The sequence below is a fragment of the Fringilla coelebs genome (genome assembly GCF_963513975.1).
Source record: "Fringilla coelebs genome assembly, chromosome: 6".
NCBI lineage: Eukaryota > Metazoa > Chordata > Aves > Passeriformes > Fringillidae > Fringilla > Fringilla coelebs.
This window is the reverse complement of record NC_140034.1, coordinates 21707579-21726971: the sequence shown is the minus strand read 5'-3', so window position 1 is coordinate 21726971 and position 19393 is coordinate 21707579. Positions and strand designations below refer to the sequence as shown.

Sequence of the window (19393 nt, the reverse complement as noted above, 5' to 3'; positions counted from 1 at the left end):
TAGGCTAGTTAAAGGTCACTCTCATGGACTAGATGGCCTCCTCTGTGGGGTGGTGAGAGTGTTTAAGAAGGGAGTCACAATGTCCCTTGTGGCTTTTTTAACCCTTCTTTTTCCAGGATAGGTTTGTAGAGCTCTGGTTCTGAGTTGGGTTTGTTTAAATTGGCCCAGGAGGTAAAAACGTGAAGGGTGGTTATGATAAAACAGTAGCCAGATGCCTTTCCTGCTGGATAAGTCAGAAGTAGGGCTGTGCTGCCATGCTCTCCTGCTGTTTGTTGAACCAAGCACTCACTGCTTTGCTCATATCCCTTCTGAGGCTGCTGGTGGCATTTCAGCAGTATGGCTTGCTAGTGCAGGTGCCTTCAGCTGTCCCATGCATAGGTGCCTAGTTTGGGTATTGCACAGTGTTTCTGGAGCTGAGCTCCAAGGTTAGCCCTATCATAAGCAGTCATTCTTGCCTTCCCCAGGGAAGAACTCAGAATGAGGAGAAGGGCAGTGGGCTTAAACTGACTGCAAATGACACACCCAGGTACCAGGACACCAACCAACCATCTACCTACAGGTTACAATTGATGGTGAATGCATGTGCATGTGTATATACTAATCCACTACAGGGAAGAAAAGACAAACTAATTTAGCTTTATAGTCTATTTTTTTCTTACTTTAAGAAGACACTCCTGAATTGCAACTCCATACCCCTGTTTTCTTGCTTTTTGCTTGATACAGTTTATTTGCAGCTGTTGCCTAGGGAGCTCAATGCTGAGTTTAGATAAGAATTAAGTAACTAAAAATCAGTTTTCAAGTATGGAAAAGTTAAGCTTGCGAGGTCTATCAGTAGGGCAAAGTACCAAAGAACATGGAAGAATACATCTTCTACTTGGGCTTGGAGTAGGGCAAAGGCATGTGAGGTTTCACAGTGATGTGAGAGACTGGCATCAGTACTATACCCCTGAAAACCATGCAGAAGAGGTCAACAGGTGCTCCATGTCACCCTCAGTCCCTAATTTTAAGATGCTGGTCTTCATAGGCCCATATCTCTACTTCCAAGATAAAGCCTGAAATATCACTGCTTCTCTCCTTACAGCCAGCCAGCCAGTAATGTAAATGCTTCATCCCATGAAGTTCTGCCAAGTTCAGCAGAACCTAGGTGTGTTCAGCTCTTTGCAAAGCAAATCCCCCATTTTTGACCTCACTTCCAGCCTCTTCACTGAGCAGAGCCCATCTTGCCTTACCTGTGGCCCCTCTGAGCTGTATAGTGCTACTGAAATCTCCCTTGGTAGAAGAATCATAGAACTGAGAGAAGACAGAAGCTCTCTGTCTCTGTCTTCATCCTAGTTCTTTCAGCTTAGCTTCCCTGGCACCACCCCAGAGTCCTCTCTATCCCAGCAAGGGTATGAGGCAGTGTCCAGATTTATTGCTGAGATGCAAATGCTGCTAGAGGAATTAAAAACTAAATTAGCCCCTGCAGTTTTCTCTGTTCTCATGAATTTCAAGCCCTCCATGTCCCCTCTCAGTTCTCTGTAAACATCCCTGCATGCATCCTTGCTGAGGATGTTGTGCGATGGGAAGATTTCAGTTGATGGGAAGATTTCTGTGTTCCACTGTAGCAACTCACAGTTTTCACATCTGCATTTTTTATTGGAAGGGTTATTTTTTTTATGCTTTGACCTTTGTCTTTTGCCACAATTCAGCTGGGGATAGATCAGGCAGAAAGATTTCAAAGCATTAGCCAAAAGGAGCCTGTTGTTCCAAACTGGATGAATGAATAAATACTATGAATTCCCCATTTCTCTCTGCTAGCAAGCTGGACTTTTAATATCAATTATTGAGGGTAAATTTTACTGTATCGTTTTAAGCAGCATATGTCATAGAGCTGTAATGATTTGATTGCTGTGCTTGTGCCAATTGAGGGAAGACATGTGGATGCAGAGCCAAATTAGGGTCCTGTTTGCTCCTTCCTAAAACTCTGCTGCTTCTCTAGGGCTTGGGGAATAAAGAAAACAATTAGATTTTGTTTGTTTTAGAGTGAAGGAAAGTGCAAAAATGAGTTCACATGGAGTATTAAATACATGGATCTTAGGTGACCGATGTATATTTTTCCTTCTGCACAAACTGTGGCATACTGAATAGTTCTGGTTGTGGAAGAGGATGTCAGACTGGTGGACTGTAAACTTTTCCCAGTAGTATGTGGGATTTTGTCCAGCATACTGAAGTGGAATAGCAGGACTTACACAGGCTTGCACTGGGCTGCTGAGGCAGGGGTTTGCAAGGGAAGCCAGCCTGTCTTTGAGTTAATCCAACTCTGTTCTTCTTTCTCCTGAAAATTACACTTTCAAATACATATAAGTCCATCCCCAAGCAATTAGCAGCCAGAGAGGAAGGTAGTGGAGGAGGGAGGACAGGGAGTGACAAACCCATCTCCTGCAACCTTTCTGTGCAGTTGGGTAAATAAGCTGCAGAGCAACAGCTTCTCACCCCCTTTCCTAAGCAGGTGCGTTTCAAGACATTTGCAAAGATATTAACCCAGCATAGAGAGTGTGCCAGTCAGTAATTATGGAAATTAGTTGGCAATTAGATAATGTCACTCACTCTCCACATACAGCTGATAAGTGGTTGAGAGCCACTTCAAAGCAAGGGCTAGACCCCCTCCGTGGGCTGCCGAGCAGATGGCTCTGACCTGGCATTAATAGACTGCTGTCAGGCTTGGGAGGGTGTGCGGTGGTTAGGCAGCAGGCTGCGGTGGGGCTGCCTCCCTTCCCTGGCCGGGGAACTTGTGCAGCTCTGTCAGCCCTGTGAGTGGGACGTTCCAGTAGTGCCAGTGGGTGTGTTTGCTGCCGTGGGTTTGGCGTGTGAGAGATGCTGAGCTGTCTGCTCAGTGTGCACCTTCCTCGCTGTTGCGGCTCTCAGGTGGGCCAGGGAGGCTGTACAAGCTGTTGGAAGTGCAGTGGAGATAACTTGCTTGCTGCTGTCCATCGTGAAGTCCCTTTTTATGCAAGATGTGGTCATGCCATGACAATGAGATTTCTCAGAGATAAAATATGTAAGACAATACTTGGGCATTCTGTAGCTTTTGTCCCAAACTGTAATGTATTGCTATGGTAGCAGTGTGAGGCTGCTAGGGTAGTATTTATGCTAAAAATAAAATGGTAAGAGCGGAAAATTATTCATTCTCAGCGTGTTTTGTAGAATCACTGTGGGAATGGGCGAGGCACAGAATTGGTGTGTCAGGATTTATCCTCTCAAGGTTAGGGTTCAGATCCTGCCTCCTGCTATAAAGGGTACAGGGTCTTCTGAGCTCTTCTTGAAAACGCTGCTGCTGCGGTAGGATTTGCTCTCACAGACTTGACTGTGTGAGACGTGAAACTGGAGCAATGGGAAGCACCGTGAGTCAGGACTGACGTGCGCTGACAGAGCTCTGGGGGAGTCACAGATGGCCCCAGCCTGCTAGTGGCTGGGTGTGGGCAGCCTTCCCGAAATCTGAGCTGTGGTGTCTAAAAGGCAATGAAGCACCCAGCAATGACACCTATATTTAATGGGTTTTGCATTGTCTTCCTCTTCTGAAACAGAGCTGGCACTGTCTTCTTTCAAAACAGCTACAAAGGGATTACCTTGGCTTCTCTCAATCAAAACAGAAAGAAGAATTGCCCTGGCTTCCCTCAGTCAAGACTGCTATTCTTGTTTAACCATTTCTGTCTGGTTTCCCTTGTTGGCTATGCCTTTTGTCCTGCCCTAATGAACTTGTATCATTCCAGAAATTTGCACCACAGAGTTAGCCTACTCCCATTCTTGTACCTTTGAAATATCCCAAGGATTGAAATGACCCACACAGGCTGGCATTTGTCTCTGTAAATTAGGGTTTCAGCATCCTGGCATTGGGAGACATTGATAGGCTTTTCAGACAGGAGTTTGAACTGTGTGTGGACATAGGCATCTCATCTGTGGTTATCTGTAGTGTTCCCACCTGCTGCTGTGATTTACAGCATCTTTCACTGCTTGTTGAAGTGTTGGTCTTCTAAAACAGGGAGAGAAGAGTATAAGACTGAGGGCTGCTTTTGTTGCAGATGGTTCAATCTACCCCGTCCAGGAGAATTTAAAGGTGGGGTGAGAGCACTGCTGCGTTGGGGTCTCTGTGGGTGGTTGCTGCCATGCTGGGCTTGTCACCCTGCTCAGCTCAAGCTGAGCACAGAGCTGTCTGATGGAATAGGGAATTTTGCCATGGTGGTAGTAAATGGTCCAGGAAGCTGTGAGCTGCTAGAAGCACATCACTGGCTAATTTACACACATTATGATGTTCCTATTTCCATCTCATCAGTAATTCCAGGCTTGGGTCACCACTTTCTCTCTTACCTTTCTCTCACTCTATTCTTCTCCATAAATCATGGCCTATTTTAGTGGATCCACTAGGGAGCACAGGGAAGAAAGGTAAATGGACAAGAACCACATAATTTTTTTCCCAGTCCATTTTTCAGAACCCCCCAGAACCCCAATGAACTTAACTTAGCAACACAACCCCATGAACAATCACAATCCCAGTTGTGATTATTGGGAAGACAAATGAATTGAGGAATTGGATTCTGTGTTTAATTCTTTGTTCATTTTACACCTCTCCTAACACCTCCTTTTCCCACCTTCCATTTTCCTCAGCCAAGCTGTTAACAATTAAAAGGAATTATCTTCTCTCTGGTTTTGACTTGATTTTATTTGTGTTTATAGCAGTTTAGCTAACATGCTTCACTCAGGCAGCTGCAGGGAACAGGCCTGGTTTCCACTGGGCACTGAAAGCTCACATTTCTCTCCAACTTGCACGTTTTCTTTTAATTGATCCCTTTTGTTCTCTAAGTGACTTGTTTTTTGTGCTGGCTAAATTTGTCTGACTGACAGCTCTGGAGACTTTTGGCTTCTGCAGGTCCCTGGGGCAGGTGAGGATGTGACTGTGTGAACTCTCCCCTCTGTTTCCTAGTGATTCTCCTCCAGCTCAGTCTCTGTCCCTATCAAACAGAAACTTTCCAGCACTGCCCACTTGTGCAGTGTCTGTGTGCCTTCTCCTTCAGAGCAAGATGGACAGTGGGGTTGCAAGGCATCTGCTGTGAGCAACTCTCACGGTCCACAGCACAAAACACTTTCCCCAGGCAAATACTGCCCCACAATATTTGTGTTCCAGTTTGTGGGAGCTGTGTTTATGCTAACTTCTGTGAGGCTGAAGGCCTGATTCTCATCACTTCCTTTCCTGCTTTGTATCAATGCTAATGTTAGCCATTTGCAGAGCTGTTCTGGTGTTCAGCCCATCTTTGTGAACAAACACCTTTGTTAATAGAAAACTTACTTTCTTCTTGGGTAGAATTTTCAAAGAATGTGCCTAGCTTTGTGCTGCCTTTACTTATCACTTAAAACATCCTCCTACACCAGGCATACAGTCTCCCACATGCAAGTATGCAGAAGTGACTTAAATCCTGGTGTTAACAGATGTAACTCATTGAAGGCAGTTGGAATTCTTTGCTCTTAATTAGGGGTGAATTTGGCCTTTTTTGCCAAACCACTAGACCAGGGAAAGTGGTTAAGGGCTTAGACAGTTCTTATCATCTAAGCTACAAGTTTGCTATCATCTGAGCTGCAGGTTGCCATAAATAATTTGCATAACACATGTTTCCAGGTTGCAGAGGTCCGCAGTAGAGTCTCTGAAGAGTGCAAGACGTGTAAAGTAAAAGCAGCTATTGTGTGCCAGGCTGACAGCAGGGTTGTATTCTCTAATCCTTCCTTGGTGTACTGGGAAGCAGAATGTAAGCAGTGGAATAGGAAGTTTGGTTAGTGGTGTCTCTTGCCCTTACCAGCTTTTAAACTCTGAGGAACTCTGGTCTTTGCCCTAAGCATTTTCTTGGAGAGGTAACTGTTACTGGGAAAGTTCCAGCACCATTTCCCAGTAAAGTCAATGAGATTGCATCCATCAAAGGAATTAAATAATTTGGTGTATTTTTATATTGCTCATTGTGTTATGTGTGCAGAGAACTTGGTGAGTTCTCTAGTTTGGCCTCTTAGTTTTGAGGTGTATATGTCCTTGCTGCTTTTGAGACCTGTACAGCCAATTGCAAGAGCAGAGAAGTGTCCAGAGTATCAAGAAATGTAAATAACTTATTGGGCAAGATGTTAGTAATCTTCATAGTAAAGATATGGTGAGTAATAAGATTAACTTTCCCCTTTCTTTTTTTGTCTTGACCCCACAGGTCCTGCAAGCTCCGTGAGTGCCAAGCAGTGAATTATGGGCTGGGTATCCACCAGTGCATCATGAAGATTGACTTTATTTTTGCCCTCTTGAAGTTCACGTGCTTTATGAATTCACTCTCTCTTCTATCTCACTGCCATCTCCGTCAATATTGTCACCACTTCTAGAAAACAAGAATTTTAGGCTTGGGCTTTGGCTCTCCCTTTCCTTCCTCCTGGAACACCAGTGTCACCTTTGTGTTCTACCAAAACAAATTACTGTAGGTAATTTTGCCCTTCAGAGAAGTACACCATCTGGAGAAGTCACTTCATGTACCCTATACTCCTGAGATAAAAGCCTCTGGTTCCTAAGGATAATTGAGATTTTTCCTTGGGAGGACACACTTCCTCTTGGTCACTTTCCACTTACTCTCCTCTTCTCTGTCACTCCCTCTGCTCTTCTCTTCCTTTTGGATTTAACATTTGGTGTTGACTACTGGGGTTCTCCTCCTAGTAGTGTGGCTTCTTTTTTTCTCCTAGGGAAGAGCAGATTCTTGAAACAATGGGCTTCACTCTGCATTCTATCTACTTCACCTTGAAGGTGAGTTTGCTGCTGAGCTCCTTGCTGGGTCTCTGTTTGGGTCTGGAGTTCATGGGCATCCCCAACCAGTGGGCCCGCTACCTCCGCTGGGATGCCAGCACTAGGAGCGAACTCAGCTTCCAGTTCAAGACCAATGTCTCTGCTGGGCTGCTTCTCTACTTTGATGACGGTGGTGTCTGTGACTTCCTCTGCGTGTCCCTGGTTGATGGGCGCATCCAGCTGCAGTTCAGTGTGGACTGTGCGGAGACGACAGTTACCGCAGACAAGCAGGTGAACGACAGCAGCTGGCACTTCCTGATGGTCAGCCGCAACCGCCTGCGGACCGTGCTGGTGCTGGACGGCGAGGCCAAGCCGGGCGAGGTGCGTCCGCAGCGCCAGTACATGAACATCGTCAGTGACCTCTTCATTGGGGGAGTCCCACTGGACATTCGTCCTGCTGCCTTGACTCTTGATGGTGTTCTGAGTGAGCCTCCGTTTCAAGGATTTATCCTGGATCTTAAATACGGCAATTCTGAGCCGCAGCTCCTGGGCAGTCAAGGGGTCCGACTGGAAATGGAAGGACTTTGCTCTGAGAACCCCTGTGAAAATGGTGGCACTTGCTTCCTTCTGGATGGCGAGCCACACTGTGACTGCTCGGCCACTGGATATGCTGGCAAGCTGTGTTCCGAAGGTAAGAGAATACTTCCCTGTTTCTTATTGACCTTTACACGATCCAGAGAGTTAATTTGTTGTTTAGCAGGGCTATGACAGAGTTCTTATTCCTGCTGATTGTTGTCAAAGGAATTCAAGTTCCACCATTCTTTTTCCAAACGGAAGTAATTAAATGGGAGTAGATAAAGAGTATGAGCAACTGCAACAAAGTGTCTTTCAGAAAGAACACAGCACCTGTAGCATGGAGAGATTTTCCTCATCATAATTCATTTCATCAACAACTTCTTATTAATAAGGGTAGAGAACATGAATTGGTAAATAAAACTAAGAATTACCTTAGGTTAGCGTTGGTAAAATCAATGGCTGGGTTTTTTCAGTAGTCCCTGAAAACTGAGTGAAGTGTCAGGAGACCGGATATATATATAACTAACATAACTGATTGACAGGACATTGTATACTTTTTTGATGTTAGCTGTTGCTAGCCTGTGGAAACCCCATGCTTCCCTTCAATTGCTTGCATACTAATCACTGAATGGCACCTTGATTTTTTCAGCATCCTTGATTAAATTGCTTAAATTGCTTTTTGAATTGATCTTAGTATTGCAAAGGGAAGAGGGATTTGAATGTTTCCTCATTGTTTGGTACTCTCTTTTTGAATTTGAGAGTTTTAAGTCATGCAAACTACATGATGAAGTGTATTTCAGATTTTTCCTCTGGTCTTTAGCAGTGTGATGGTAATTGATTTTGTATGTGCAGGAGACTTAAGTAAACTGAAAATCCCTGTGTGAATTTGAGAATCTCATCACAACATTATTTAAGACATTTGGCTTTAAGCACCACAGTTTGAGCTTGAACCAAAGATGAAACCGGGATGAGAAGTGTCCAATCTCAAGGAGAAAAAAAACCCAAGCTGAAATTTTGTCAAAATGGAAATATTTGCAATAATATATTTTCACGACTACTATTTGTTCAATTCTTTTGGCAATGAAACTAGATTAACCAGAGTTTAGCCTGTACAATGTGAGATGTGGTGAAAACAGTCCTTATACTGTTGCTATCTAAGTAAACAGCCCTACAGTTCCACATTTACAGTCTGCATGTAGATGGAGAAGCAAACGGTTTTATAGGAAGGAAAGGTTTGGAAAATAAACATAGCATCCATATGTGCCTTAATTTTAGGGTGATTTTAATAATAACAGAAAATTTGGCTTTATGTCCAAATAATACAGTAGCAGTACCTTAGCCTTAGACGGGAGGTGTGAGCCTGTGAAGTGTTGAACACAGAATTCTTGCTGGCTATTTGCTCCGACCTGATTAGTCCAAACCATTAATGAGCCAGAACTATTGAGCCATGAGTTGTGTGGGGCTGGACAGAATTCTGGGTGTGACCAGGCAGCTGAGGAGCTGGGCCACCAGCCTGATCCTCACACGCGTACAGAGCAAACACACCTCAGGTCTGAATGCTGTGCTGATAGAGGATTGCAAGAGCCACACAGGCATGTGGGCCCTGAAACATGAAGATGTAAGGCTCTGTCTACTTCTGGGCTAATGGATCCAGGCTCCTTGGGGAGCTGCTCAAAACATCAACAGTGTATGGTTTTCAGTGAACCACTTGAGAAAGTGCTGTAAGTGAGCAGGAATTCCATGTACCTGTGGGGCAATTGTAAGAACTCTAACCGGGGCTCAGGGGGTGGACTTTCTGCATTTCCTGGGTGGGTGGAACAATCTGAAATACATCTTCTAATGAACCCAGGGATATTTTTGTTGTAGACACCATGGATAAAGCAATGCTATTGTTACTGTTTGAAGCGTGAGTCACCATTGCTGTTTGTTTTCTATAGTGATTCATCAGTTTCCAGCCCAACCTGCTGTTAAGGGTGAGCAAAGAAGTTTGTCACAATGTGCCTTCTTAAGCAAACACTTTTAACTCGCTGTTAGCTGGGGTCTTTTCACTCTCAGAGAAGATGCTGTGCGGAGAACTTTTCCAGTGGATCAAATGCAGAGTCATTAACTTGTTTGGTTCTTCATGTTTTCTCATGTATTACTAAATGGTGTGTATTTGGTTTATGTCAGAATTTTATAATCAGCCTTGTTTTCTGACTCCTTTGTGCTGTAGCAGTGGTGATTTCTGTGTGTTAAATGCTGCCATTGAAAAAAAAGTTACAGTGTCTGTGCAGATGAGTGGGAAAACCAAAAGAAAAAGCTGTTTAGTAAGTGGAAACAAGCAGACAAAGAAAAGTGGCAAGAAAAAAAACAGGAAGCAAATTAAGTATAGCTACCTTTTTGTCTGACTTTGAAAAGCACAAGATGTTGTCTTTCAATTCTGCAAGTGTGGCAGAATCTCCACGGATAAACAGTAGGATGTGGCAGGAATGGCAGAACTGGTTACAGGCTCTTCCTGCTTGTGGCTTGATTGGCCATTAAACAACTTGTATTTCCTTTGTTTGCTTTTTTCCCCAAGAGACTGAGATGTTTGTTGTCAGAACTGTTCCCTTTTGTTTTTGTATGTTTATCATGCCTCTGGATATATGCAGAAGTAACATGGTTATTTTATTCCCAGTCTCACTTTGGAAAAAGATTGGTCTCTCAACTGGATATCAACATCTCCCTTTTTGGGGAGGGAACCTTCACTCCATTACAGTGTTTACTAATCTGTAGTCTATGTGCATATTTTCATTTCATCATCAGAGTTGGCTCTTTTACTGGGAACTGATGGATCTGATCAATAACAAGTTCTGTTTGAACAGCTAAATGTAATGTGTACCTTTTTAATAATGAGTTCTCCTGACAGTGTCCAGGCCATTACTTGGCTATTGACTGATACCTATGTCTGCAGATGGTAAAACCTTAGCAAACTCATTTATTTTGTGGCCAGAGATAGAAGAAGTAAACAGAGAGTGGAACCTGCTGTTTCTGTACTATGATGGAATGAAGCCCCATTTACAGTATTACAGGCTACTGTACCTCCAAGTGCAGTTCCAGTTATGATGGATGTCAACAGAGAACAACCATTCCATCCTGAGATGAAGCTGTGAATGTGCCCCCAACGTGCAAATAAAATGTTGGCACTTCTTGTGCACCCAGAGTTAGTAGGATTGTGTACACCATGGCAGTCACATGCCCAGATGGTAGCTGAGCAGGTACAGTTTCAGTGTCTCAGTTTATACAGTGGGAGTGGAAATATGTGCACTTTGGGAAGTTTGACTGTTTTGAATGAAATGTGAGACTATTTTAATTGCAGTTGGAGTAAACTGGTTCACTGAATCTGACAGCTATCTAGGGTACAAAGGATGGCTGATTTGAGTAGCTATTAGTTAGCATGTTGTGGGCAATGGTGGCATTGGACATGAAAGCTGAACTCAGAGACATCTTCCCCTCTCATAAACCTCATCAGTCTCTGGAATCAGGATGCTGCCAAGAGAATGAGGTTGCTGTAGAATTTGATCATCACAGATACATTCAAATTTCTGGAGAAAAAACCCAAGAAAACCCTTCCCCATGCAAATTTTGCAAGCTGAGGTGCTGTAAAAGCCAGATGAGGTTTTTCATCTCAGGAACATGCTGTCAGTCTGCAAGAAATTTTCTCTGACACTGCTGTGTAGAGAGTGAGCTCACAAATGTGGACAGTGTGAATGCAACACTATTTGTACAAGTGTATTTTGGCCTAAACCCTCACCCTTCTTCCAAGACTCCTTCTGGACTTTCTGAGGAAAGGTGAACAGAAGATGTGCTTAGAAATGCATTAACTCTGCTTGTAGTTGCAGAACCAAGACGTTGATCACCAACTTCACAGAGCACCATGCTGAAGCCTTTGTGTTGCCTGCAGGGGCTGTTTCTAAACGAAGGCTGAATACGGGCTTGATTGCAGCTCTTCCCTTGATTACAGAGCAAGATTTCCTGGGGATGCTGCCTGCTGAATGACAGAGGAGCCCATTGCTCTGTAATTATCACACTTCTAACTGAATCGGGAACAGATTTTTCTATAGCCCCTCAGCTTGGTTTAAAGTGACAAGTTACTGCAGGATTTATCCTCTCTCTGCCCCTTCAGAGCAGCCCAGCCTTGGCTGTATCTGAAGGCACTGCCCAGCCTCACTTGCAGTCACTGTATCTCCCTGCCAGCCACCCCAATCTTCCTAACACTAAAGAATAGTTTGGCACTTTGCCATGAGCCTGATGCTTGCACTTAATTTGCATATGCATTTACATACATCTTGTAATCAGAAACAAATGAACATGACCATAATATTTGCTTCTACTTGCATGTTCCTTGATAGATGAATATAAATTGGTTGTTGAATTCACCAGCAATAAACAGTTGCAGACCCTCCATTTGGTCTTGTGCTCTGCTGTTCTACAGGACAGCAGGTAGTTCTGGCACTTGCTTTGGATGGGCCCAGATCTTCACTCACCAGTGCAAAACTCTGGAATTGATCATCTCCAAGGTCTGTGGAGTAAATATTGCAAGGGGCAAATCTGCTATTTTATGTCACTTCTTGTGTCACAGCACTGGTCATTGGGCAGAAAGCTGGTAAGAACTTTGCCCATACTTCATTTTGCAGCAATTCAGTTTTCCTCATCTCTTTTGCTTGCTCATTCTTCCTGGTTTAAGTTCCTTTTGCTGTATTTAAAATTATAATATTTTTTCCAGTTTGGCTGCAATTTTTTTTATGCAATGCCATATCAGCACCAGAGAAAGATGATGTGTTCAGGTTTTAATGTTTATAAAGCGCTTTGAAACTTCAAGGTGGAGTTTAGGCATCATTTGTTATTCTTAATGATAAATATTAAAACTGAGCAGAGGCACAGGATTTGAATTTAGATCCTACATACTCTTTCACAGAAGATGCCAAGGACCCCCCTCACTGTGTGAACTAAGCAAACCCTTCCCAGAGCTAGCTGGATTTGCAGGGCGATTGCAGGAGCCTGTATGGTGAGTGCCACTGATTCAAATACTCTGGCTGCAATACATGCTGACAGCTATGTTCTTGTAGTTTCCCTCTCTTGTGTTACAGACCTTGGGTAAAAGAGATGTTAAACCCCTCAGTTAGGTGAAGCTTGGACATTTCCTCTGATGAAGTGAAGCAGGTGGTGGTTGGGTACAAAGGAGATTGCTGTTTGGTGTAAGGTGGAACTGGTGAAGAGTGACAATAATTTCTGGGTACGGAGAAAAGTGAACTCAGGGGAAAAAAGCCTCAGGATGAAAATGTTCTTTTATAAAATGTTATAGAAGTGTAAACCATAGCTCATATACACTGTTTATAGTAGCTGCTCCATATTGGTTTTACCTGTCTAAAAGAATAAAAGAAGAGTTCTTAGCTCTTGCAAAGAAAATGTGATGACCAAGCTTCTGGAGGACCAAATCTAGATGGAATTTGGATATCAGCATCCTCTCTGAGCCCATAGACCAGCCTGCTGGCTCCTGCTCTGTCCCAAAGTGTGCACAGCCTGGATCTAAACTGGAATTTTTGGGAATTACAAAATAAAGATCAAAATTAAAGTAACTAGTAATAATTAGGTGAAGGTGAGCAAAGTCAGAAATTTCTCTTTCCAATGTAGGGGTTTCCAACTTGATTTCTGAAGAAGGGTTTATTTTCCTTTGATTTTGCCATTAAAAAAATAAAAGTGGGGGGAAGAGTTGATTTATTATTACTGTACAGGCTTCTGCTGAGTTAGGCAGCTTGTCATGGAGGTCAGTCAGCAGTAAATACAGCCCCAAGCAAGACAGCACGTGCTGTAGCTGTTGCTTCCATATTCTGGTACGAAGATGTGCAGGGCATTTGCCACAAGGTAATTTTTGTTATGTTTTGGTGAAAAGTGGAGGGCAATAATCCTCCCAGATACCTTGAGGATGTTGGAAGTGGCGCCACAAAGCTCCAGGGAGAGAATCGGAGGAGGAGCACATCTGTCCAGTGGAGTCTCTCACTACTCAAAGAAGACGAGCCTCTGCATGTCAGCGTCATCACTGAGTGCTCCCTGGGTCAGGAGAAGGTGGTAATCCATGTGATGAAATGGTAGAATGGCCACCTGTCCTTGGCTACCTTCTAATTTCACTTCTAATTTTAATTGTTTCTTGCTGACCAACTTTGAACTTGATGGACAGAAAAGCTTTTTTCTCTCCCTATAGAAACCTAGGCAGCTGCCATGGTATTGCTGTCCAGAAACAGCAGTGTGACTTCTGGTGTATGTGTGTGTCTCTTGCACAATCCTTCATTGCAGACAGGTTGCTGCCGTTGTAAACCTACCCTGCAGAGCAAAGCAGTTGCCCTTTCTCCATCTGTAAACAGGTCCAGGAGCTGACAACTGGGTGCAAAACAGCCCAAGGGCTAAGAGAAGTAGATGTGGGAGGGTAGGAAGGACTCTGGATGCCAGAATCTACTTGGAGCAGAACTCATTTGTATTTGAACCTGTTTTCTGTGAAATGGGGCTGAGACCTGAGTGCATTGGATTCACTTTCTGTGCTACTGACACCTTTGCCAGTTATGCTGTGTCAGCTCTCCGGGCCCTGCCTGCGTGTACACTTGTTCACCTCATTATTCTGAAAAGAGACCAAGGTAAAACGTATAAAGGAAGTGGAGCAGGGCAGCAGAACTTGAATGGTCTGGTCATAAGAGTGTTAGCACCTAAGAGGCTGATTTCCATTTCTGCTACAGTCTTTCTGTGTCCCTGGAGTGATTTGCTGGCAGACTGAAGGACTCGAGACTGAATCAATTGACCTTTCTTTGCAGAGGATATGTACCTGGTTACCCCCTGTGTCTCAGTTCCTATATCTGAAATATGTAGTCAGTGGGGCTTGCTATACTCCAGGTGTTAAGAATCCCATATGCTTCTGTATGACAGTGGTAGAGACATATAAATATCTTAGCATGACAAGTAAATGATGATAATGCATGAACACTCAGTAGAATGACCTGGTTTGATAGTGAGTTTTTTAGCTAGGACATGCAGTTAGAAATAAAGGTGGTTTTCTTTGTTAAGTGGCCATCTTTGAGGAGTGCTCCTCATCTTTCTTTTCAACAGAACTCTCCCAGTTTCCTGGAATGTCACACTGTGAGTAGGCAGACCTTTCCCAGGCCAGGCTGCAGTTGTGCTGGTAAAGACAGAGCCTGAGCAGCAGCGTAGCCTCTTCCCTGTTGGTGACATGGAGCAGATGCTGCACTGCAGGGTGCTGATATAAGCAATAGGAGACAGAGAGGTTTTTGGGTTTTTTTAAATTTTTTTTTTATTTGACCCATGTGCTCCACTGACCTCCCCCAAATGTCCTCTGCTCTGAACCTCAGATGCTGATCAGATGCTTTTCCTTGTACTGTGGCCCACCTCTGCCTACCTGTCTGCTCTCTCCCCGCTGTGCCTGCTGGTTTCAGCCTGCCCCTTTCACTCTCCACACTCAAGACTCGGCTCCACCTTGTGCTGTCAGGGGAAGCAAAGAGAGCACAAAAGGCTACCCAAGCAGAATGGCATAGCTTGCCCTTCCTCTGTCCCTCTATGCATAAAAAGCAGGATAGCAAAGAAAGCCCATTGGATTGTTTCTGAGTGTTTAATTAGCACAAAACTGGCAAGTGTTCTGCAGTTCTAAGGCACTGAAAGGGTGTGTAAAAACCTTGCTTTTCCTGTTAGCTCTCATCAAAGCTCTGACTGCTTATTAGATAAAGCAGGTATATTTGTCTGCAGTTTGCAATGTAGGGCAAGGAGGAAAGGTATACTTGACTCTGAGAATTTTGTCTTGTCTTACTCATGGAATTTGACCAGTTAAGTAACCTGATTGAATATAATGGAATGGATCTGACTCTGAGTATTTGGCAAGAGATTTTTACCAGAAAAGAAAGAAGCAGTTCCTTGGTAGGTGTAGGAATTTGAGCTGTAGGTTAAAACCAGGCTTCAATCTCTAATAGTGCTGGCAGGCTCCATAGTTTGCTTGGCTGCTGCATTTATTCAGAAGCCTTTCTCAGCCTCTGTAGTCTCTTGGGTGGATTTTCATTTCTTTGTGGTTTGTTGCCTTAGTACTTGAGAAAAATGACGCTGCCTGAGATTTCCGAACCTCTGGTGTGTCTCCACAGGCATGTGTTTGATTTTCTGGTTATTCCTGCTGCATCCATCTTGCCAGTCTGGCTTTCAGGGTTGGAGACTCTCTCAGTACCTTTCTCCTCAAGGTAATGTAGGAGAAATCCTTGGAACTAAAGGCACGTTTCTCCAGTGAGGCTGGTCAGGAACAAGAGTTGAGGAATGGCTAGCCATGATGAGAGTGGCTAGTGTTGTGATCTGCAAATTTCATAGTTCAGTTGTGTTTGCAGCTGAATTCCTTAAGTGTCTTTCTGTATGTGGTTGAAATTTCTTATATTCGTCAAATACTTTTTTTAAATGGGGAAGAAGTGTGTGGAATCATTCCTTAATAAATTGCTGATTAAAAAAATAAAGGGAAAAAGAAAAAGGTGAAGTTTGTGAAGAGGAAAGGCAATTAAATTTCTTGTCTAGGACTACCTAAAAGAAAAAGCTGGTGAAGTAACCAGAATTTCTGTATTTTCACTTCTGTCTTTTGCCTTTTGCTTTGTGGCTTCTCTGAGATCTGCTCTGGAACTTGGTGTGGTGGGAGGCAGGGGGCTGTGCAAAAGCAATTACCCTGCATGATGCCTACCAGACCTCTGGTGTAATGGAGATCTGTGTAGGTCCTTGTAATTCACATAGCTGTAACTTTAAGGAAGATAACAGGAGATCAGTGACCATGAAAGATTATGGATGGATCTATTGCCATTGTGAAGCAGTAGCATTGCTATATCCCTCAGGACAACCAGAGCTAGAGGTGGGTTTATGTTAGTGTCAAAGGGGGGGCAAAACTCATACAGGCATATCTAGCTGAAAATTTGGCAGATTAGGTACTGCTGGCTGTGTGATCCCAGAGCTTGAAATATGATGATATTTTTATGACTATAAGTTTATTGTGTAGAAGACCTTTTGAACATCGGGAGCTGCAGAAAATGGCAAAATCCTCTTTCTTCAGAGTTCCTCTAGTGGGCACTGTGTTGTTGGAGATCTGACTTTTTTTTCTTCACTGAAAAAAATAAGTAGGGCTCAAGTGATCAATTTGTAATTTCGCTTGCTGGCTGCCTCCTCCTAAATTTTCTTTTCCTTCATTACTTAAGCTGAAATGCTCAATTGTGTCTCAGCTGCATCAATGAGCACATCTACAACAAATTCCAAAGCCTGTTGGTTTTGAGCAGACATGAGGCCTATATACACATTATCTCTACTTTGCATCTGACACAGAAACATATCTTTAAGGCAGTCGGGTGTTTGCCTGCCCTATGGTGTGGCATGTTTGAATGAAAGACCTGTGAAGTTACATTTTGACCAACTAAGACACATCAGAATCAGACAGACTGGAAATGTTTTCCTTGTGAAAAATAGTGGTTTCATTCAGATCAAAATATTTAGGAAAACAAAGAAAACCAACTGATTTGGATGACAATCTGCAGAAAAAAGCAATGTGTTTTTAATTTGCAGAATTTCTGAATCCTGATTAAAAAAAAATACTCTGTGTCTATTACACATAGCAATCTAGCTTATTTTAAAATTTACCAACATGATTAGCCCAAATATGGATCTACTACTGATGAACTGCAATATATCACAGAAGTGCTGAAGCGTTTTAAGGAAGGGGCATGCACTCCCACAGTGACCAAATGGAGCTAATGGAAACCCATGGATTCAACCCCACCATGGTCCTGTGGGAACTGTTAGGCTCAGAAGAGCACGCAGAAGGAGACCTAAGCACAGGTTAAACATAATCAGAGAGGAGAACGGATTTCCAGCCTGCAGACAGCAAGTGGAGCCTGGAGCACAAATGCAGCCATGACCAGATTGGTGCCCTTTGAAGCCTCCCAGGAGAGAAGAGTGGTGTGAAGCACTGTTATCCTTTCAGTTTGTTGGAAGTGACAGCTCCATAGGTACTGCTGTCTGTCAAGAGCTCCACTGTAGAAAAGGCTGGAGGAATAATTATGAGTGGATAGGACTCGAGTGGGCTCTTTCCCATTTGACTTCTAGTATGTCTCACTGAACAGTGCAGTCTCTCAGCAGTGGCAGTGAAGGCAGCAAGGCTGAGTACATTAGTGAAGGACCACAGCTGCTGATGTGAGAGCCTGAGATTGTCATCAGTTTGTTTTTTTAGCTTTTTAGCATGTTGGTTGAACCTAAGTAGTTTACAATGCAGCCTGACCTAAGGACTGGGCAGCAGGCATTCCCAAAGAAGAGTTTAACAAATACCTCTCTGTGCAAGAAATGCTCTCTGAAATGCAGCCAGCCCAAGCTGAAATTTGGGCTGGATAAGCAAGGCTCTGCCTATGAAAATCACTTGGGATCTGCACCAGTATGGCATGACAGCCATTCTTGAGCTCTGGGATGTTTTCCCTGTCATTGCTGCTGCCAGTGTGGTGACTCCCAGTTTGCCCGAGGCAAAAGATAGCTAAACCGAAGTACTCAGTAACAGATCCTCTATCCCGGGAGAACAATTGGCTGTGATTTCAGAACTCATTTGTCAGTGGTGTTTAATTATAGCCTTGCTACCACTTACAGTGGAGGTCACTGCTATATTGTAGGTCTCTTTAGTGCTCCCTCTGGTCTTAAAAATCTATGAATCTATATCATGCTATTTTGGGGCATTTGTAACCGTCTCCACCAGTTTTCTTTCAGAGCTGAAATTGCTTAAGTTTCCTCCTAGTTAATTGACAAAATGTTGTTGTTGGAAAGCTGACTAAAACAATTTAAGCCCCTTTTCAGGTCTGGGAGTGAAACAAAATGTAGGTTACGTCTTCTTTAGTTTCTATCCTTAAAGTTGCCCAGCTGTTTTCTCCTTCTGCACAGATCTGCTGCAATATTGGCATGTGAATTATTTTAACTTGCAGATACTGTGTCATCAATGAGCAGTTCTATAGTGAAGGTATCAAATGTAAGGATCATTGTATAAAACGTTTGCTTGCACATCTGGTCCCATAAATAATAACTTAAAATTAACTTCATATACCAACTGCTCTTTATTCAAGCAAAGTTTTCATTCATCTGATGGAAGATGTCCTTAACTAAGAACTAAACACAAATCTACTTAGATTTGTTGATCTTGTCAAGTTACTTTTAAGTCCCATTTTGAAAAGTGATTCAGGCACCTTGAAGCCTTGTGATTGATCTGGAATTCAAAATAGCAGTTTTGATCATTTTACCTTCATATTGTATTTATTTCTGTTCTTTTTCTCTTCTAAAGATTTGGCCCAAAGATCACATTCTTCCATGAGATTCTTTCCTTGCCTGTGTTTGCCTTTAATAATTTTAATGATCTGATACTGGATTGAAACCGAGACCAATCAAATGTTCTTTTAAAACTGAGTGAAGGAGGAAAATTAATTGCAAAAATCCTGCTTAAATGTGATCTTAAAGTTGTGAATTTCAGAATTAAATGGTAGTACCTGCTGCAATCAAAATGCCACATGGCATCCATTCAAATGTGCTTCAGGCATCTTGCACTTGAATTGTGTGCAAGGCAGGAAAATAAAAGAGCTAAAACGCTGTCAGGTTAATAATAAATTGTGCATACATGTGGCACATTTCATCAGAGTATGCCTAAGCATCTCACAACTACTGATAAATCAGTCAGCCTTCACATCACTCTACCACACCGTGCAATGCATGCTGTCTCCATTTTACTGATGGCAAAACTGAGAGGCAAGCAGAATGAGAATTATTGAAGGGTATCAAGTCAGAAGCTGCCTGAGGTGAAATTGGAATCCAGAATGCTAAATCCCAAGTATTAAATGATGTAGTAGTTTATCTAGTTTTATCCAAGTGTGCTAGAAAACCCACAAAATACTGTGATGTACATTGAATGTGAAACTAAAACCAGAGCATTGGATTTTAGAGATTCTTGTAAAATTTCAGTTGAAATTCAAATAATTTCAACTCTCTTTGTAT

The 19393-nt window shown here is 43.0% G+C and overlaps 1 protein-coding gene across 1 annotated transcript in view; it reads left to right on the top strand.

The window, feature by feature from the left end:
- Positions 1–6754: 6754 nt before the first annotated feature.
- NRXN3 (neurexin 3) overlaps positions 6755–19393 on the top strand; it is a gene marked incomplete at both ends in the record, with an annotated part of 894988 nt that continues 882349 nt past the window's right edge. Inside the window, one exon of the mRNA XM_084208337.1 lies at positions 6755–7481. Coding sequence (XP_084064463.1) covers positions 6755–7481 — 727 coding nt within the window. The remainder of the gene's footprint in view (positions 7482–19393) is intronic.